The sequence below is a fragment of the Brienomyrus brachyistius genome, chromosome 2, assembly GCF_023856365.1.
Source record: "Brienomyrus brachyistius isolate T26 chromosome 2, BBRACH_0.4, whole genome shotgun sequence".
NCBI lineage: Eukaryota > Metazoa > Chordata > Actinopteri > Osteoglossiformes > Mormyridae > Brienomyrus > Brienomyrus brachyistius.
In genome coordinates this window covers 2,062,626-2,084,495 of record NC_064534.1, presented here as the reverse complement: position 1 = coordinate 2,084,495, position 21,870 = coordinate 2,062,626, and the positions used below count along the sequence as shown (strand labels likewise).

Sequence of the window (21,870 nt, the reverse complement as noted above, 5' to 3'; positions counted from 1 at the left end):
GAGTGAACGCCTTCTTCAGACCCATTAAGGTGGGGAATGCAAGACACCGCATTCATGGATCGTGAACTGAGAGCATTAGGTTGGGAATCCAAGGCTGAGGTTAGGACACTCGACAGTAGATTGGGGGTCTCTGGGGTTTGCAGTCTGTTTTGGCCTCCCAAAGCCGCCCCCTTTGCCTGATTCCTTTGCTCCTTACTCAGATCTGCCGGCTTTACTCTCTAGCAGCTAATAAATAATAGTTACAGCTGAAATATTGCTGGAGTGTCTGACAGCAGAAGCTGCCACATCATATGGCCTATATCACAGAGGCTAGGCATGCGGTGCGGAGCTACAGGCCGATGCTATCTTAGCAGGAATCCATCCTCCAGCTGTCTGCTGCGTATCCTCATTTACACTGCCAGTGTGCGTGTGTGTGCATGTGCGTGTGTGTGCGTGCGTGTGCATGTACATGTGTGTGCGTGCGTGTGCGTGTGTGTGCATGTGCGTGTGCATGTGCGTGTGTGTGCATGTGCGTGTGTGTGCGTGCGTGTGTGTGCGTGCGTGTGCATGTACGTGTGTGTGCATTGAGCTTAGACAGTGTCACGACACTGCAGAGTCAACATCAAGTTTTATCAACCTGAACGTGAATTTTCATCTAACTAATTAAATGAAGGTCTTGAGTGTTTCTCAGCCATGCTGACCTTAATTATTTCGCATTCAGTGAGTAACTAGGAAAATGCTGCAGAAGCCTAATTACGCTGTTCTCTCCCAGCCAGCTCCCCTCCACCTCCTTTAGCATTTTATTGTGTTGATAGTTTCGTTGCTTACAGGTTGACCTTTAGAATATCGAGGGCAGAAAGAACCTGGATTGGAAAGGCCTGTTGGATTAAGTCAGCGCCATCTGCAGGAGCACCAGTGCTACGCAGGCCGACACACAGAGCAGCTCTCATACCGGCACCCTTACGTCTGTTGTGCTACGAGTGCTGCTATGGACCCCTCCACTCTGCTCTCCTCCCCTCTGCTCTCCTCCCCTCCACTCTGTTCCACTCCCCTCCACTGAGCTGTCCTCCCCTCTATTCTGCTCTCCTCCCATCCACTCTGCTTTCCTCTCCTCTGCTCTCCTCCCTTCCTCTCTGTTCCACTCCCCTCCACTCTGCTCTCCTCCCCTCCACTCTGCTCTCCTCCCCTCCTCTCTGTTCCACTCCCCTCCACTCTGCTCTCCTCCCCTCTGCTCTCCTCCCTTCCTCTCTGTTCCACTCCCCTCCACTCTGCTCCCCTCCTCTCTGTTCCACTCCCCTCCACTCTGCTCTCCTCCCCTCCACTCTGCTCTCCTCCCCTCCTCTCTGTTCCACTCCCCTCCACTCTGCTCTCCTCCCCTCCACTCTGCTCTCCTCCCCTCCTCTCTGTTCCACTCCCCTCCACTCTGCTCTCCTCCCCTCTACTCTGCTCTCCTCCCCTCCTCTCTGTTCCACTCCCCTCCACTCTGCTCTCCTCCCCTCCACTCTGCTCTCCTCCCCTCCTCTCTGCTCTCCTCCCCTATACTCTGCTCTCTTCCCCTCTACTCTGCTCTCCTCCCGTCCACTCTGCTCTCTGCTGCTCTTTTAACCTCTTGTTTCCTGCTAATTCATTTTCTCCATTGTGAAGTTGTCTTTGTTTTGCCAGACATTGTCTTATGTTGTTTGTACAAAATAAGCACCAACCTCAGGCATAGCAGTGGTGACAGAAGGTGTGTGAGCTTCAGTCCCCCTGCAGCTCCTCTGTCTCTAAGTCTAAGCCCCCCCCCTTAATTGTGTTACGCTGGTCTCACTTGATTCTGATTGTGTCTGACGTGTCAATTCTGATTGTCACCCAGAGGAAGAGAAGCCGCAGGTGGGTGATCTCACCATCTCGGACGTGTCCTGGGACAGCTTCAATGTGTCCTGGCGGTCCGAGGAAAAGGCATTCGAAGGCTTCCTGGTGGAAGTGCTGGATTCGGAGGAGGGGGCCACCGTTGAAGGCCGGAACCATAGCCTGCCTGCCGAGGCACGGAGCATAGGCATCACCCAGCTGGTCCCCAGCACCATGTACACCATCAGCCTGTACGGGAAGTTCCGAGGCTCCCTCTCCGATCCTGTCACCACAGTGGCTCTTACAGGTACACCAACTTCCAGCTCTCCTCCGCCTCTTTTTGTCTACCCCCACCCCACTTTAATCACTACAATAAGAATACCATTCAGTCCCATTATAATTGATAGACGACTGACATTTCTAAAGCCGATGTCCCCCAAACTAGGCAACTTCCAGCAGAACAACCTTAATTGGTATTTAGCTCTAAATATGGTGATGCAGTGGTTAGCAGTGTCGCCTCACACCTCTGGGTCCCAGGTTCCAGTCTCCGCCTGGGTTATATTGTGTGGAGTTTTCATGTTCTCCCCATGTCGTTGTGGGGTTTCCTCCGGGTACTCCAGTTTCCCCACACAGTCCAAAGACATGCTGAGGCTAATTGGACTTGCTAAATTGCCCGTAAGAATGCATGTGAGAGTGAATGGTGTGTGTGAGAGAATGGTGTGAGAGTGTGAATAGTGTGTGTGAGTGAATGGTGTGAGAGTGAATGGTGTGTGAGTGTGAATAGTGTGTGTGAGTGAATGGTGTGTGAGAGTGAATGGTGTGTGAGTGAATGGTGTGTGAGAGTGAATGGTGTGTGTGAGTGAATGGTGTGTGAGAGTGAATGGTGTGAGAGTGAATGGTGTGACAGTGAATGGTGTGTGAGTGAATGGTGTGTGAGTGTGAATAGTGTGTGTGAGTGAATGGTGTGAGAGTGAATGGTGTGAGAGTGAATGGTGTGTGAGTGAATGGTGTGAGAGTGAATGGTGTGAGAGTGAATGGTGTGAGAGTGAATGGTGTGAGAGTGAATGGTGTGTGAGTGTGCCCTGTCGCGGGATTCTCGTGTTTGGGAAAGTGCCTTTGTTATGCCAGGTAATATACCAACTTTGAGATGCGTGATCCTGACAGCTAACCTGCTCTGGAGGAGGTTTTCTCTGTAATATGAGTTACCATGGTAATGTCTGACCAGCATGGTGATAATGGAAAAACATTTTGTGTTACTGCTGCTTAACCTCAAAGTTATCCGACTAAGCAAGGAATCAGGCTTTGTGATACAGGCCTCAGCTGTCACACCGGAAGTTCCAACACAAAGCAAACAAAGATGACCCCTCCACTGAAAATAAGGTGAATAAACCTCTCAAATGGGACTCTAGACTGTTGAAGCAGTCTGCATTATTCATCAGGACATCTCCTGGCCCCGGTACAGCTGCTACGTCCCATCTGTGCTTCTGTTTGTACAGTCTAGAGTGATTTCCGCCTGTATCCTTCCTCCTCCCACCAAAATGTCAGACATGTGGGACCCCCACTCCCTGGCAGTGGCTATTTCACCCGTGGGATCGGCGGCTCATTTTTGCTGCGGTTCCCCTCCCATTCTGCCCACTTAGCGTAGCCGTTATGCTAACGGACACTCGTGTAGTCAAACAGCCCCTCATCATGTATCTCAGCCAGTTCCACCCCCTGTTGACAGGTGATATAACAAAAGAGCACTACTTTCAAATGGCGAGGACTGTGGGCAGCTCATCCTGTAGTGGGGTGTTAGCATGCAGGGCGCCACTCTGCTGCTCCATTAGCCTGGTCCTTATTATACTCCCACGTGTAGAGATAATCTCACTTTTGTCCACGTTGGCCTGCCTCTGAATGTAAAAGACTCACTCAAGATAGGCCGACGGTGGCGGAAATGCAGCACTTTCACAATCTGTAGCTTACCAGCCGTCTTTACCATGATGTTTGGGTACCGTAGACATTTTTTCACATCTCTAAGTCGCATCAGAGTACCTCTTCTTAAATCACTAGTTCACTGGAAGATAGGAGGCTGATTGTTCTCTTTGGAGATCATTATCGAAGCTGACACGCTGGGGATGTCCTCTCTGTTTGCCAATCTTCCCACAGTGCAATGGGGCTGCCTCTGTTTTGTTTTGATCATAGCTTATGTCTCTATATTCCTTCGGTTCTTCCTTGTGTGCCCTCATATGACAGACATTCCCTTTGCTGCCTGACTCTTTATTAGTGCAGAAACTCTCCAATGGCTGTAGTTCTCCTGTCTGATCCATTTAAGTGTGCTGTGCTGCGAAACTCAGAGAGAAGTGACCAAAGACAGTCTGTACGCCTGTAGAACGCTCGAAGGCATTTTTTGCTTTTCTTTAAATTTCCCCAACAGGTAGAACAGCTTCTTCTTTTCATTCATTTTTAGGAGATGCAATATGACTGTGTTATCCAAGCATTCTTTTTTTTAAATTTCAAACTGTACTTGGGCCTCAGGGGCAGTGAGGACCTTTCCAGTGTTTCAGTACTGAAATCGGACCGCAGCACAGCATCACATAAGGCAGCGTTAACAGCCTGTGAATGCAGGCACTGTATCACATAAGGCAGCATTAACAGTCTGTGAATGCAGGCACTGCATCACATAAGGCAGCGTTAACAGCCTGTGAACGCAGGCACTGCATCACATAAGGCAGCGTTAACAGCCTGTGAACGCAGGCACAGCATCACATAAGGCAGCGTTAACAGCCTGTGAACGCAGGCACTGCATCACATAAGGCAGCGTTAACAGCCTGTGAATGCAGGCACTGCATCACATAAGGCAGCGTTAACAGCCTGTGAATGCAGGCACAGCATCACATAAGGCAGCGTTAACAGCCTGTGAATGCAGGCACTGCATCACATAAGGCAGCGTTAACAGCCTGTGAATGCAGGCACTGCATCACATAAGGCAGCGTTAACAGCCTGTGAATGCAGGCACTGCATCACATAAGGCAGCGTTAACAGCCTGTGAATGCAGGCACTGCATCACATAATGCAGCGTTAACAGCCTGTGAATGCAGGCACTGCATCAGATAAGGCAGCGTTAACAGCCTGTGAATGCAGGCACAGCATCACATAAGGCAGCGTTAACAGCCTGTGAATGCAGGCACTGCATCACATAAGGCAGCTTTAACAGCCTGTGAATGCAGGCACTGCATCAGATAAGGCAGCGTTAACAGCCTGTGAATGCAGGCACAGCATCACATAAGGCAGCGTTAACAGCCTGTGAATGCAGGCACTGCATCACATAAGGCAGCTTTAACAGCCTGTGAATGCAGGCACTGCTTAAGGTTAAGTTGGTTTCAGCCTTAGCAGATCTGTTTAAGCTGTGGTTAATTCAGTAATTGCTGTTTTTTTTTTTTTAGCCTGGAGCACAGAAAGTGGCAGAAAAACGTGAAACGTGATTACCGGCTTTTCTCTGATACTCTCAGCCGAGTCTCAGAACAGCCCAGTCTAAAGGAACCAGGTGTAAATTCGCACGGACTAAGCACAACACAAAGGAACAGAAAAGTGGAACCTAGTTTCTCACCAGTGAAGAGAAAGCCCCGTAACCAAATGTGTTTTAACACAGTTCATTTGAAACTCGACTAATTAAAAAGCATTTGCTGAACAGATATGTCAGGATAAATGACTGAGTCTGGTTTGAACGGTTACCTTTTAAAACTGCATAAAAGGCAGTGCCCCCATTCGGGGGGCTCGTCAGCTGGACGCCTCACAGTGTACTGCTTCAGTCACCTGCATGGGCAAGCCTGTGATCTGTGCTGCTCTCTTTCCTGATGAGAATCCGGCTATGCATTATTATACTGATCTGTACGCACCTTTAGCTAATACCCTTAGCTATGTTCCCTTAGCTATGCTCCCTTAGCTACTCACCCTTAGCTACACAACCTTAGCTACACTCCTTTAGCTTAGCACCCTTAGCTATGGTCCTTCAGTTATGCTCTCTTAGCTACACACTCTTAGCACCCTTAGCTATGGTCCTTTAGCTATGCTTCCTTAGCTACACACTCTTAGCACCCTTAGCTATGGTCCTTCAGTTATGCGCCCTTAGCTACACACTCTTAGCACCCTTAGCTATGGTCCTTTAGCTATGCTTCCTTAGCTACACACTCTTAGCACCCTTAGCTATGGTCCTTCAGTTATGCGCCCTTAGCTACACACTCTTAGCACCCTTAGCTATGGTCCTTTAGCTATGCGCCCTTAGCTACACACTCTTAGCACCCTTAGCTATGGTTCTTTAGCTATGGGCCCTTAGCTACACACTTTTAGCACCCTTAGCTATGGTCCTTTAGCTATGCTTCCTTGGCTACACACTCTTAGCACCCTTAGCTATGGTCCTTTAGCTATGCTTCCTTAGCTACACACTCTTAGCACCCTTAGCTATGGTCCTTCAGTTATGCTTCCTTAGCTACACACTCTTAGCTAAGCACCCTTAGATACAGTCCCTTGGTCAGACTCGCCACTCAGTATGCATTCCTGGTTCCCGGACCCTAGACGGACTCCCCATTCTCAGGCTTGCCTTCACATGTTTTGGGGGGCCGGACAGCCCCAGAGACCCCACCGGTCCCCGACTGAATGCATTCGGCGCGCGGCCCTGCATGTTAATGCGCTAAAAAAGGCAAAGCTAGCCGAACGGTGACATTTGCTTAATCCTAATCCATAAAATGTATCTGTGGAGCCCTTTCTCCGTGCGCTGATTACATTCTGCAGCATGCGCCGGGCTGCCCGGCCTGTAAAAGCGAGCGCCTTTGCAAAAACGGCTCTTTGTCTGCTGTCCAGTAGCTCTATAGTGTTTCCATAATGCCAGGAGAGCAGGCCCGGGAAAGCACCCTAAACCCATGCAGTGCCTTTAGCGCATTGAGGACTCGTCTGACGGTTACCCGAGCGGTGACACCTATCGGGCCGGGCCGGGCAGGACGGGAGGGCCGGCAGCCAACAGCTCAGAGCCACCTTCTTTGAGGAGAAGCTTTGATGGCTACAGCCAGTCCTTCTCGCAGCTGGTCTCCGAGCACCACACTGAGCCCCCGGCAACAGGCACCCCTTTGTCAGAGCGGACTGAACGGGGGTGGGGTGGCAGGGGGAGGGGGACTTGATTTTGATGGCGGCCTCGTGTTGGAGACCCTAAAGGATATGGGGGGGAGGTCGTTGGCAATAAGTGAGACCGGCTTCTAATGAGCACTGACAGCTCCGCGGGATGAGTAGGTCCTGGCTCTCGCTTCTGCGGGGCACTCTCCCTCCCCCCTCACCCCCGCTCCCTACCCCCTCTTGGCCACAAGCACCCGCCTCCCTCGCCAGCACAGCAGCAGTAGTAGTCCGAACGGAATGAGCTTGACGTGTGTCCACAGTGACTGCGCTCACCCTTCCTGTGAGACCCGTCATCCGGGAAGGTGTAGGGTTCGGGTAGCTGCTCTCACCAAGACTGGGTTTGCCGTCCCTTTTATGGCAAAGTTGGCAATATGGCGCAGTGATTTATTTAGCTGCGCTCTGAATTATGTGATTTTAATACCTGCCCTGACCACTCTGTCATCCTCTGGACCTACTATGGCAGGTCCTCAATACATCTGTCTTTTTCCAGGACATATTTTGACCTTATTACTGGACAGCGTCTAAGTGGCCAAGGTCTCAAATGAGCCTGACTTCTACTGGTAAACTTCCTTCATTTTAGTCATCATCCTTTATAGCCTGACTGACGTTGATGTACCTGGTGTTGAAGATTTCTTAAAGTAATTAAATTTGGATCAAATCTTACGATGAATTGTGGCCGTTTAGCTTATAGGCTCAGTTTTTCAGTGTGATTTTTTTAAATTATCCTGAATCCCATTTCTTAATCTTACGAAGAAGCTATGTGACCCCCCTCCCTTAATAGGTTTCCCCAGGACACCTCCCCCAGCAAAACCAGTTTTATTCAACATGTCCCCTAGTGCAGAAGACACATTACATTGCACAGATACACCAGCTCTCCATGGGGTTTGTGGGCCATTGGGCCAGTCGCCTGGTGCCTTGTGGGACACCAGCTCATGGCATATGGAATACTTCTTTCATGACATCCCCCCCCAAACAGCACCTCAGAAGACCCACCCTGCTAGTTAGGCAGCGTGTTACCCACCTAGATCAGGGCTGACAGTCCAAGAGACTCTAACCCTTGTATAAATAAGGCCGTTAGTTTCAGAAACAATAGTGGAAGATTCCATCTTGCTGAAGCCTTGTAAATATTAACACCATCCAGGGACATCTTGGAAGTTCTGCACATCTGTAAAACGATATCCCACAGACGTCATCTCCTGGTTTTCAAAATATACATCTCTGTAAATGCATTATAAGGGACATGGTGCGGCATTTCTCACCAACCACGTGACAGCCTGCCATTGCATGTGTGCAGACTCGTGTTCTTTTGTCCTCCAGAGGCCGAACCAGAGGTGGATCATCTTTTTGTAAAGGACATCACTCCGGACAGCTTCCACCTTTTCTGGACCACCAACAAGAACATCTTCGACAGGTTTATCATTAGGATTCGGGATTCTGAAGGAGTCCAGGAGATGCAGGAGTTCACTGCTTCAGGCAGCGAAAGTAGCAAAGTGCTGAGCGGCCTCGCTGAAGGGACAGAGTACAGAATCGAGCTCTACGGGGAGATTCTGGGATGGCGATCCCAGTCTGTCAGTGGTGAAGCTCAAACAGGTATTCTGTCACACCAGTTTTCTTCATTTCAGTTTCATGTTTTACTGTCACGTGAGTGATCTGAGGAGCACTGTGAAATTGTTATGGCACAGCTGTAGGGGAGGGAATAAGTGCAACAACAGGACAAACAGCAGCGCAGTGCAGGACATACAGCAGTGTGATACAGGGCAAACATTAGTGCCACAATAAGCCAAACAGCAGTGCAACAGTAGGACAAAGAGCAGTGTGATTCAGGACAAACAGCAGTATGATACAAGACACAGTGCAATTTAGGACAAACAGTAGTCCAATAGAGGACACACAACAGTGCAATATAAGACAGACAGCAATGTGATACAGGACAGATAGCAGTGCAATACAGGACACATTGCAGTGCAGTGAGTGGCGAGACAGTGCAAGACAAGACAGCAATATAAAAAGTGACAATAAATATGAAATAAATAGATGGTGCAACATAAAACGATGTGCAAATATCCACAGAGGGAGTGCAGCACAGATGTTTCAAATGTCAGCAAAGCATAGAAAGATTTTCTATGGAAAGGTTTCTTCGGCAGCTGTAACCCTCACACTGTTCAGCCTCATTCACTTGTGTCTTGTATGTCAACGGATCTGTTCCAGTGTGTCCAGGATCACCTCAGCCTTGTGCTTCTTAAGTGTTTGTGGAGAATGAATAGACAAATAGCCAGATTAACTGAAACTATTCCGTTTCATTCACAGTGTTGAAGTTTGAGGGATGCATGAGGTAGATGTCCACATATTTCAGCCTGATAAGGATTTTATGTTTTTGATGGGCATAAACTGTCAACCTCCATCTCATGTTGGTGTGTTGATCTTCTGTTCCCACCACCAAAAAAATCTGCCTTTTTGTGTCTTATCGGTTGTTCAGTCAGAGTTTCAGGCACACAGTTTGCTACCGTTTCCGGTCCAGTTGCTCTGGGAGACCATATAATCCCTTTGTGTTGCCGGAATCTCCTGAAGCAGTTTATTTGATGCACCAGTTCCTGCTGGATTCTTTACCTTCCACACACTGACCTAGGAAGGCCAGTGACAGTAATTCTGTTTGTTTATTACATGAATTCTATCCCAAGTCTTCTCATGTTTCTTTCACGAGCTATTTTTGTATGTTTACTCTTCAGGGATGTAGAATCTTTATGCATCTAGTTTGAGTCCAAACTCCACAGCCACTGTCCTCACTGTGATTCGCAGCAGATTGTGCTACAAAGCCTTCCGCCCTGGACAGCTGAAGGTGTTTCGGGTTGTTAGTTTTTAATTTGGTCTGCAAATACATGGACCGGTGCCTCCTGGCAGGAGACACAATGGCCCAGAGCCGATCCAAGGCTCTCGGGGTCGTTTCATTCTCTCAGGTCATAATATCCTCTGTGTTTGTTGTTTTCTTGTTTTCGGTTGTCTGTCGCCATGCTACAGGTCTTGGCACCCCTAAGGGCATCCGCTTCTCGGACGTCACCGACACCTCAGCCACCGTACACTGGACTGCCCCTCGCACCCGTGTGGACAGATTCCAGGTCACCTATGTCCCGGCCCAGGGAGGTGAGCATCTGAAGATCCCCCCCCCCCCCCCCCGGGGGAGCCCCCCTTCCCAGGGAGATTCACAAGGAAGTGCAGTCGAAAGACGCTTCAGTGAAAATCCACGTGTACAGCAGGTCGGTGTGGTCCTCGGTTTGGATGTTCTGTCTAAAAAACCCAAAGCTTTAGTGTGGTTCGGCGTGGTGCTTTGGCCCAGCAGCGTTTCCCATGGGAAGTCAAGGCACAAACAGGGCAGCCTCAGTGGTTTTCCAGTACTGCAAACTATCACATAGCCTAACTTCAAATCCCCTTAAAATTATACTGGTTTAGATTTCAGACCGCTTGGAATATGGCAGGGAAACGCACATGAATGCATCTTTCTTCACCAGAGTCCATGAGGACATTCCATCTATCAGTGTTGTCTCGTTCATTTCCTTAAGATTGTCCTCAATTTATCTTTACAGTCCCCCTCCGCGTGGCATCCTAATGCTAGTGCTGCCATCTAGTGGTGAGGAAATATAGTGCCCATTATTAAAAACCATCTGCTTTCACAGAAGAACAAATTGGAGGCATTAGTTTGCCGGTCCATTGATGAACGAAGAGGAAAAGGAAAGAAATGCACTATTTTCATAATGTTACAGAGCACATTTTTGCTTTTAGAAAAAAAAAAACAGCCAAAAATTTCATTGCCAATGTAAGTTTTACATTGCCACAGTTAATCAACATCCTTTGCAGACATGGTTCCCTCAGATGTGTCATAGGCTGAGAGCTCAGGTCAGCTGACTGGGGTTTACCTGTACCGCTACCCTCCCTCCCACAGGAAGTCGAAAGGCGGTGACAGTTGGGGGCACAGAGTCCCACACTGTCCTGGCTAGTCTGACGCCCGGTGTGACCTACCAGGTGACAGTAATCGCTGTGAAGGGCCAGGAGGAGAGCCAACCAGGAACTGACTTCGTCACCACAGGTGAGTCCTTTACATTCATAGAGAGGCAAAATGTTACCATGTAAAACTGCAGAAATTCACAATTACTAAGGTGAGTCATGTTTTGATGCCCATCAGAAGTGTGTGCGTCTGGCTGTCAGCACTGTCTGGCTGTGAGCACTGTGACATGTGAGGTCTGGCTGTGAGCATTGTGACATGTGAGGTCTGACTGTGAGCGCTGTGACATGTGAGGTCTGACTGTGAGCGCTGTGACATATGAGGTCTGACTGTGAGCGCTGTGACATATGAGGTTTGACTGTGAGCGCTGTGACATGTGAGGTCTGACTGTGAGCACTGTGACATATGAGGTCTGACTGTGAGCGCTGTGACATGTGAGGTCTGACTGTGAGCACTGTGACATATGAGGTCTGACTGTGAGCGCTGTGACATATGAGGTTTGACTGTGAGCGCTGTGACATATGAGGTTTGACTGTGAGCGCTGACATATGAGGTCTGACTGTGAGCGCTGTGACATATGAGGTCTGACTGTGAGCGCTGTGACATGTGAGGTCTGACTGTGAGCGCTGTCACATGTGAGGTCTGACTGTGAGCACTGTCACATGTGAGGTCTGACTGTGACCACTGTCACATGTGAGGTCTGACTGTGACCACTGTCACATGTGAGGTCTGTCTGTGACCACTGTCACATGTGAGGTCTGACTGTGAGCACTGTCACATGTGAGGTCTGACTGTGACCACTGTCACATGTGAGGATTGTCTTTGACCACTGAAAAGGCCGTTTGCAGGGGTCAAAGTCGTAGGTTTGGGGTCAACTATGGTAGGGAGAAAATCAGCTCCAAACGCCCCCACCCCCTAAACACACGCGGTACCCCCACAGTCCTGCTAGGTACACGACCCTGCCCTTCATACCCAAATGGACAGCATGGGTGTTAGTCACAAAACTAAATTATTCCATTTGTCTGTGACCACATCCCAGCAAAACTGCATGTTGTGAGCTTAAAAAAGCTGGAATTTATAGTTACATTTTACATATTTAGCAGATGTGATGGACATATGAGGCAACCAGCACATTACGAAAGTATGTCTGTGGACGAGTCCAGAGTGAGCTTGAGTGAGTGAGTTTAGCATGACGAGAGGCACAGAAGGACTGGAGCTCACGCCCCAGGGTTTGCGTCCCCCAGCTCTGGACAAGCCCAGCGGACTCACTGCCACCAACGTGACCGACACTGAGGCCCTGCTGCTCTGGCAGCCGGCGGTCGCCAACGTTGACGGCTATGTCATCACCTACAGCGCAGACACAGGTACGGGCCGATTACCGCACAAGTCATGACCTTGGCACTGGCCTCCCATCTGGGGTGTACCGCTGCCCAATGAAGAGGCTCCAGGGACCCCCCACGCCAGCCCTGTCCGGGATCACGATGGATATATACTTAATTAGACATGAATGGCTGCTGAACAGTAGCACTTTTAAAAAGTTTACTGGAGGTGTTATTGTTCTAAAAAAATGTAGTATCTGTTTTGTGCCACAGGGGGGCGCAGTAGAAGTTTGGTGTAAGGTCATTAACAGATGGCTGCTCTCTGCAGTTTCTCCAGTGATGGATCGTGTGTCTGGGAATGTGGTGGAGTATGAGATGACCTCTCTAAACCCTGCCACACACTACACCGTCAAGGTGTATGCCTACAGAGATGCTCACAAGAGTGCTGCCACGACCACCGAATTCACCACGGGTGAGCTTCCTGCCAGACCAGAGACAAATGCAGGATCTGCCAGGACTCACACAGGTTCCTATATGACCCAGGACCAGACACACATTCCTATAAAACCCAGAATCAAAGGCAGGTTCCTGTAAGACGCAAAACCAAACACGGGTTGCAAAAAGACCCAGAACCTAACACAGGTCCCTATAAGACCCAGAATCAAACACAGGTTCCTATCAGACCCAAAACCAAACACGGGTTACAATAAGTCCCAGAACCAAACAAAACTGTCATAGCACCAGAGTAAATGATAAGTATGTACAGCACTTAGAAATCAGCTAAGGTTCCTGCATAATCCAAACTCCAGCCCAGCCTCTTACACACCCCATGATCAAGCAAAGTTCTTAGTACCAAAATCAAACATCGGATTTTACAGCACTTATAATCGAACTCGGGTTCTCAGAGGAGCCAGAGTCTTACAGAGAGCTGGTACATATTCCTGTAGTATTCTCACTCCACCAACGTGAGACACAACATCAAAAGCCAGCACAGTGTTCTGTACCATTACAGCATGAGGGCAGCCTTCAGTCAAACACAAGGTTGATGTTAGCATGTGGCTGGCAGGGACTGGGGCAGCAGGTAACCGGATCAGATCCATCGCGGGGGCCGTAGTCTAACCTGTGTCTCCTGTCCGTCTTTGTCCCCCGCCCTAGACGTGGATGCTCCCCAGGACCTGGAAGCAAACAACATCCAGACAGAGAGTGCCGTGCTGAGCTGGAGAGCCCCCCGCGCCGAAATCACAGGCTACATCCTGAGCTTCGAGTCTGCCGACGGCATCATCAGGGTATGGGGGGACGGAACAGCAAGGCGATGGGAGGGGGGAAGGTTCTCTACACACCTGCACTTCCAGGAGGAAAATGTCCCATCTCACGAAATAAAAATGCTCCATTCTTCACGATGTCAGCTTATAAATAAAAAAACCTCCATCAAATTCATTTGCATGCTTCCATCTGCATGCATTCTTTGTCGTCTCCTTCTTGTCTTTACATGGAAGACACACAGCTGTTTAGTCAGGGATTAGACCCTGGAACAATTGGGGGCTAAGGGCCTTGATCTGTGGCCCAGCAGCAAAGTCACTCTGCTGATACTGGGGTTTGATCTGGTGACGTTCAGGCGCAGCCCCCTAACCACTCAGCTCCTTGTTTGGGCAATTTGGTGTGCCTGCCTCTCGGGTTGTCATCGAGAGGGGTCACCACGCCATATCACTTGGACCATTTGCGCACGTCACGTGTGGGGTCTGTGTCACTGTCCAGGAGGTGGTCCTGAGTCCCACGGCGACCTCCTACATCATGACGTCGCTCAGCGCCTCCACCGAGTACAAGGTGCGGCTGCAGGCCCTGGCCGGTCCCAAGCGGAGTCGCTATGTTACCACCGTCTTCACCACCAGTAAGGCTCTCGGCTGACCTCTGCCCTCTGACCTTGACAGCCAACACACTTAGGCCACTTCAGCTAATTGTTCAGCTAATGTAATTGTTCATGGCGCAGTGGGGAGACTCAGTGGGTAGCAGCCTCACACCTCCAGGGCTGGGGCTTGGGATTCTGCCCCCTGGTGGTGTATGAGGAGTTTGTGGAATGTAGGTCTCCCCTTATTCCTGTAACAGCAGACAAACTGTCATTAAGTGACAAATACCATACATTGTAACTGCGTGTGTAGCTGGCGTACTGTACAGGGACTGTGACTGCTTGTTATTGTGTGTGTGTGTGTAGCTGGCATACTGTACAGGGACTGCGACTGCTTGTTATTGTGTGTGTGTGTGTGTGTAGCTGGCATACTGTACAGGGACTGTGACTGCTTGTTATTGTGTGTGTGTGTGTGTGTGTGAAGCTGGCATACTGTACAGGGACTGTAACTGTTTGTTGTTATTGTGTGTGTGTGTAGCTGGCATACTGTACAGGGACTGTAACTGTTTGTTGTTATTGTGTGTGTGTGTGTAGCTGGCATACTGTACAGGGATTGTAACTGTTTGTTGTTATTGTGTGTGTGTGTAGCTGGCATACTGAACAGGGACTGTGACTGCTTGTTATTGTGTGTGTGTGTGTGTGTGTGTGTGTGAAGCTGGCATACTGTACAGGGACTGTAACTGTTTGTTGTTATTGTGTGTGTGTGTAGCTGGCATACTGTACAGGGACTGTAACTGTTTGTTGTTATTGTGTGTGTGTGTAGCTGGCATACTGTACAGGGATTGTAACTGTTTGTTGTTATTGTGTGTGTGTGTGTAGCTGGCATACTGTACAGGGATTGTAACTGTTTGTTGTTATTGTGTGTGTGTGTCTGTGTGTGTGTGTAGCTGGCATACTGTACAGGGACTGTGACTGCTTGTTATTGTGTGTGTGTGTAGCTGGCATACTGTACAGGGACTGTGACTGCTTGTTATTGTGTGTGTGTGTAGCTGGCATACTGTACAGGGATTGTAACTGTTTGTTGTTATTGTGTGTGTGTGTGTGTGTAGCTGGCATACTGTACAGGGATTGTAACTGTTTGTTGTTATTGTGTGTGTGTGTGTGTAGCTGGCATACTGTACAGGGATTGTAACTGTTTGTTGTTATTGTGTGTGTGTGTGTGTGTGTGTCTGTGTCTGTGTGTGTAGCTGGCATACTGTACAGGGATTGTAACTGTTTGTTGTTATTGTGTGTGTGTGTGTGTCTGTGTGTGTAGCTGGCATACTGTACAGGGATTGTAACTGTTTGTTGTTATTGTGTGTTTGTGTCTGTGTGTGTAGCTGGCATACTGTACAGGCATCCAAGGGACTGTTCCCAAGCCCTCCTAAATGGAGACACCACCTCTGGCCTGTACACCATCTATCTGGGTGGGAAGGAGGAACAAGCATTGCGCGTTGTCTGCGATATGACGACTGACGGGGGCGGCTGGATTGTGAGTGACACGCTAACCCCTGTGCACACATGGTCACACATGGCTCAATGAGAAAGCACCAGTGTTGGTTTATCCTGATAAAGAACCAGTGGCATAGGAACCGGGGCTGTGGGGGGAAGCATGTACCCCCCAATATTTAATCTGGCTTCATTCATCCCGCCAAAAAACTGACCATTGCATTTAAATTATTAACGTGTGTCTCCTACCCTCAATATGAAACTCTCTCTTACACTGTTGTAAGGAACGTAGAGATTAAGTGCTTTGCAAATTGAAATGTCAAATGTGCCTCACTGAAGACAGACATATTTACCAGATTAGCATGGCTTACGTTTCGTCCTTAAAGACACTCCTTTAATAACCCATGTTCTCCTGCAACCTCACTGTTCCCTTTACCCATGTAATCTGCCCACATGATCTTATCCATTTTTCACACCTTTGTAGGTATTTGTCAGGCGCCAGAGTGGAAGCCTAGAATTCTTCCGGAACTGGAAGAACTACACCATAGGCTTCGGAGACATGAATGATGAATTCTGGCTTGGTATGTCCTCATGTGATTTGTTGCCTTCATAGTGTGTGGCCATTTCCAGGTGTGTGGTGTGAACTTAAAAGAAGTGAATTGGCTGGTGGCCTCAAATATGGACTCTGATTGGCTTATGTCTCCGAATCTCTTCTGCTTTCTTTACCCAGGTCTAGAGAATCTGCACAAGATCACATCTGCTGGCCAGTATGAGCTGCGCGTGGATCTCCGTGACAAGGGAGAGAGCGCCTACGCCCAGTACGACCGCTTTAGCGTCTCCGATCTCCGCAGCCGCTACAAGCTGCACGTGGGCGGCTACAGCGGCACTGCAGGTAGGCTGGCGGGCTTCCTGTACTAACGGCTCAGGTGGGGAGGGGTGTGTGTGCGGAGTCAACCCTGTCCCTTAACTGATAGGTGTCCCATGGCCCAATTTTAATAACTTTCAGTAAACATCCTTAGTATCTTTACTATAAAGCTTTTCATGACTTTGACCTGGTTCTGACCCCCCCCCCAGGTGACTCAATGACCTACCACCAGGGTCGCCCCTTCTCCACCTACGACTTTGACAATGACATCGCCGTGACCAACTGCGCCCTGTCATACAAGGGTGCCTTCTGGTACAAAAACTGCCACCGCGTCAACATCATGGGGCGGTACGGGGACGACAGTCACAGCAAGGTGGGTGTCACTGCTCTGGCTCTGTCTGCGAACTCGCTCTGTCTCGTGAGGGCGATCTTGGCGAAGCTTCTAGTGGAGGTCATGAAAGGATGAGTGCCTCTGCGGCTTCTATGACGGCTTCCTCACAAGGGGGGGGCGCCACACCTAAAATCTCAACGTATGCTTTCTCTCAGGGTGTCAACTGGTTCCACTGGAAAGGCCACGAGCACTCGATCGAGTTCGCTGAAATGAAGATCCGGCCATCCAACTTTAGGAACTTAGAGGGAAGGAGGAAAAGATCGTAAAAGGCCGTTGACGCCCTGATGCCCCGCCTCCTCCTCCGTACCCCGTCTGCTCACCTCTGCCTTTGCTCAGTCTATACCCCTCCCCACCCAGGGTTACCAAAGCCACTGCAAAAAGCCCCGCCCACCTCCACTGACATCCCTCCAATCAGGCGACTGCCTGAAAATGCCAATTCAAGCAGCATATCTTGTCCCCACTTGAGTAGGCTGGGTTCCCTCAGAGAGACACGTTATGAGAAAATGCAACTTTGCTAATATCACATGATGCACCGTGATCCTATCCCAAAAACATTTATAAATCAATTATGAGGTAAAACAGACACTTCTGATTTGACCAGAGGTGGGTCATTCAGGTTCGGAAAGTAAAAGTTCAAACAAAAATTTTATTTCAACCAACCAGCTGAGTATAAAGAGTCACCGTCACAGAGTACTCAACTGCTTAATTGAAATAAAATCTCGGTCGGGACTCTCTGGACCTGGTCTACCCATCTCTGGATTTGACGGCATGTCCCTTTTAATATTCCTGCTAACTCGATTGGCTGAATGTATCGAACTTGATTTAGTCTAAAATTAATCAATCCAAATCGTGCAACAAGACCATTGACAAGACCCAATCAACTAATCATGACACAGAAGCCACAACTGCCACACAGCTCTCTTGTTTCATGTGAGTCTTGTCCTGTCAATGTATTTTCATTCACGAATGCATGTGGAAAAAACCCACAACAAAAGATGTTTTTCCAAATGAATTGAAAGTGGGGTGTAAATGCTTCAGGGTTGGTGTTTTTTAAATTTATGAAAAAAGAGAAAAAAAAAACAGTTTGATGTTTTCTGTACTCCAGTGGTGCTTGTTGTGATGTTGTCGAAGAATTAGCCCCATCCTGGCTATGCCAGTCATCATGTCATGCCAGTATTCATGTCATACCAGTCATCTCATCATGTCAGTTGTCTATTTTGTTCTCCCTCTTAACTTACTAAAAAAAAGAAAAGAAAACTGGACTGAAGCCAAAGCGTGTTCCAGTTCGTTTCTTCATAACACACTGTTAACCCTCCGGGAGGGCGGTACTGAGTTCTCGTCTGCATCCGTCTGTGCGACCCCAGCCCTACCTCCCACCTCCATGGAAATGTAAGACAAAAGATGCCTTGCAGCCCCTAGGCGCTGCTGCGAAAGCGGCTCGTCAGGAGGCTGCTGGGCAGAACTGGGGCTAAAAGAAGCACCGAGTGACCGCCCGCTCTTATCTGATCTACGCTTTCTTCTTATTCCAAATTAAACTGCAGAGAATTCACATTTACGTCACTTTGCAATTACTGTCCTTCACTTTCAAGGTATTGGCTTCAGGGCACAGGAAAAAAAATATATATATATTTCTTGTTGTATTCAACAAAATCTAACATGGGACTTCTTTTTCAAGATGCTTTATACAATGTACACAAAAACAGCGGTTAGGGGGGTTATGTTGAATGTGCAAAAAAGGGCCACTTCTAATGTCATAACCTGTAAATAAAATGTTTTCAGATGGGAAATTCCTTAATTAAACCATATGAATGACAGCTGTATACATTTCCGCCTTTGGCAAGAAGATACAGACTTAGACGGAACAAAGAAAGAGCTTTACGCTCTCATACAGGCACCTGTTCATATACAGGCGGTGCCACTTGCTTAATCCACTGACTCTATTGAAAATCTGTGTAAATTTAGTTACAGGACAGTTTTTGTTTCTGTGTTTTATTTGTTCCATTTTTATTTTTTAACAGTGAAAAACAGGCATTTTCTGTAACCCACATTACAATAAAACAAACCTTGTTAAAAATGCCTTCAGCATCATTGAATAACCCTTTGACCCAATACAGCCACTAAACCCTGCATTGTGGTGTTTTTTCTGTATCAGAAATGACCAGATAAAAGCAAACTTATTTATTCTTTTGCTTAATTATCAGAATTTGAGTATATATTAGAAGTCTCCACACCCAAATCAGGTTTCATTAACCAATTATGCATGCATACATAGAATATGGTGCAGCGTGTTTGCTCCTAGTACACGTACTGTAGAATTAAACAAAACACTAAAAATCAACTAAACTAAGCTAAAATAAATTAAGAGTAAATTAATACAAATGGGTAAATTATAAAAATAAGCAAAAAGATTATACTTTTTGAAGAAATATAGTATGTATAATTCAATTAAAGATTTATTAGTAAAGTGTAAAGGTTGAGATCAAGACGTATCAGGCTCTTTAAACTGATTGCTGTCAGGATAAATATAACAAAATAAATAATAAATGGCCCATGTTTGTGGAAGCAGCTCCTGCTCTCTTTGCAGCTGATGGCTACTTGGACAGATTTCCGTCAGCTCAGCAAACATGCCAGGAGGGCACAGTGCCCAAGACAAAGACCTAAACGAAATGAACGTGATTTGCCAATTCACAAACCACTCGGCAAAATGTTATTGCCTATCCTCAAAAGTCCTCCACACTGCAGGTGATGAAGCTAACTAAGTTACTGGGTCAACTTTGGCCTCTTGAATTAATAAATGAAGAAATGACAGGTTCAACAAATAATCAAACAAATGAATTAATAAACGAATGAACATGAGTGCTTCTAGTAGAGATATGAATGAACAGATACCGTATCTACCTCATATTTTCATTGCAAGTAGCAGGTGCATGCGGCCAAGGAACATCACAGGATGTTTGTCCTTTGAAGCAGCAACATGGCTTCTCTTTATGGCAGGCATAGTCTGCAGAAAACACCCTCACAGCATGTGGAGAACATGCAAAGTCTACCAGCTCAAAGCAGGGCTGGTATCCAAACACGCAACCATGATGTTCAAATTTATCTCGTTACCGAAGCCAAATTAACAATTCTTTAAGAACACGACAGATGAGTAATCGGGCTGCGTCTTTACGGGCTTATTCTTATTTTGAGGTTGTGTAGTTTAAGGCTTTTTAACTTAATCACAATTGTTTATGAAATGAAAGATTCATCTTTCAAAGAAATTTTGATATCAATAACAATTATAATACTACGGAGCCAGCGGGTTTCAGCATGGTTTTGCAATCCGTTCCTTTAGGCTACTTGTTGCGCTAAGTGTTCTTCCTTTATGCTACTAAAATCTTCACAGTATTAGCATTACAGTACTGAAAGTGAGCGCAAAATCCTTCCATTTCCACACCGTGACTGGCGGGGATTACAGACACGGAGGCATGAGATGTACGTGGCACCTATTGTCCTGGTTTTTAGTTTTGAAAATCTCGTCACCTGCCAGACAGAGTAATTGGAAACTGGGAATGGCGTGGGGGTGGGTCGGTGTGGGTGGGGTGGTGTACGTACGTATTCTTGATTTTCCGCTTTTTTACAGTCGCTGTATAGCCGCATTCTTCTTCTGATTCACACATCAATTCACTGGTTTCCTTTCTGGTTAGTTACTATGGAAGCCCATTTCTGCCAGTAAAAGAAAAAGAATGAAATAGAAAGTCGAAATTACGAGATACATAGTCATGAATACGAGATAAAAAGTCATAATTACGAGATAAAAATGTCGAAATTACGAGATGGAAAGTCATAATTACGAGATAGAAAGTCAAAATTACGAGATAAAAAGTCGAAATTACTAGATAATAAAAAAGTCGAAATTACGAGATAGAAAGTCAAATGCTTTCACACAGCAGTCCGAATATCACATCTTTAGCTCGAGGTCGCATTCGGTTTAACATAGTAGTGGATGACTTCATTGAGGATTACTTTTAACGTGGCTTTACAACAAATGAAATACTTAATTTACTTGTTGAATTGCATGCCATTGTATTAAGCAAACGCACCCTTGAGAGGATTTTAAGCAAAAAGCAACTCTGCCGACGGAAGCATAAAACCTATGTGGCGGAGGTGGCAACCTTTATTGAACAGCAGTTCCAAATGTTTGGTCAAGACACTCAGTCCAGCAAGACTAAGAATAATGTAGTGAGACGAGGGATTCAGAGTCTGCCAGTTGTATCTGACATTTAAAAGCATCACTTGTAATGCTTACGTTTGCACTGTGTCTCCTCATTGACGCCAATGAGGCGATGACAGGCCTTCAGCTGGACTGGAGCGCATGCGTACTTCTTATCTCGTAACTTCGACTTTCTATCTCATAATTTCGACTTTCTATTTCATTTTTTTTCCTTTACTGGCGGAAATGGGCTTCCATAAATTACAGCCGTTTTGGCTAGATAGCTTAATTAAAGAATTTACACCATTTCACACCACATTATCTAAATGTATTTTTGGCCAGAATTTAATATTGAATGAGTGATTAAAGGTTATTTAAGTTCTTGTTACGCAGATATATTAAATAATTTTACCTTTCTATCTCTCAAATATTTTGTTTGTGTTCAGTATCCAATAATTTGTATCAAATGCGCTACGAAGGACCATGTTTAGTTTTTGGCAAGCCGTGAGGAGTTAAACGTTAAAACCATGCCTCCACTATTTCAGTTACTGTTGAATGTGTGCTATATTTACAAGGAACACAAATAATATGGCAAATACAGGACTAACTGTATTCAGTGTAATCGAGTTTATTGGGCTTGTTTGGGGCTAGATTTTTCGAATTTTCTTTGCGCAATGGACTTATCTTGGGCTTGTTTACATAAGTGTAGTTGCTCATTTATCTCGTGAGATTTGGTAGCACTGCTAAGTCAACTGCACTTTAACATTTCAGTTACTACAAACATTCGCCGTCCCAAATTGCATGTTTGTATGTAAAATTGAAACAAATAC

At 47.1% G+C, this 21,870-nt stretch overlaps 1 protein-coding gene and 1 long non-coding RNA gene across 2 annotated transcripts in view; one reads left to right on the top strand and one right to left on the bottom strand.

Annotated features, from left to right (window-relative positions):
- Positions 1 to 18,922, top strand: part of tncb (tenascin Cb) — a 49,597-nt gene extending 30,675 nt beyond the window's left edge. The window contains exons 11-23 of the mRNA XM_048994031.1: positions 1,832 to 2,113; positions 8,266 to 8,538; positions 9,964 to 10,086; positions 10,883 to 11,026; positions 12,187 to 12,306; positions 12,590 to 12,733; positions 13,417 to 13,547; positions 14,017 to 14,149; positions 15,484 to 15,635; positions 16,077 to 16,173; positions 16,323 to 16,484; positions 16,667 to 16,830; positions 17,004 to 18,922. Coding sequence (XP_048849988.1) covers positions 1,832 to 2,113; positions 8,266 to 8,538; positions 9,964 to 10,086; positions 10,883 to 11,026; positions 12,187 to 12,306; positions 12,590 to 12,733; positions 13,417 to 13,547; positions 14,017 to 14,149; positions 15,484 to 15,635; positions 16,077 to 16,173; positions 16,323 to 16,484; positions 16,667 to 16,830; positions 17,004 to 17,114 — 2,036 coding nt within the window. The 3' untranslated portion in view covers positions 17,115 to 18,922. The remainder of the gene's footprint in view (positions 1 to 1,831; positions 2,114 to 8,265; positions 8,539 to 9,963; positions 10,087 to 10,882; positions 11,027 to 12,186; positions 12,307 to 12,589; positions 12,734 to 13,416; positions 13,548 to 14,016; positions 14,150 to 15,483; positions 15,636 to 16,076; positions 16,174 to 16,322; positions 16,485 to 16,666; positions 16,831 to 17,003) is intronic.
- Positions 18,923 to 19,079: 157 nt separating this feature from the next.
- Positions 19,080 to 20,553, bottom strand: LOC125719351 (uncharacterized). Its single transcript, XR_007385066.1, has 3 exons — positions 20,443 to 20,553; positions 19,747 to 19,849; positions 19,080 to 19,505 (listed from the first exon to the last, which is right to left on the bottom strand). It is a non-coding gene; the product is annotated as an uncharacterized LOC125719351 (long non-coding RNA).
- Positions 20,554 to 21,870: the final 1,317 nt, after the last annotated feature.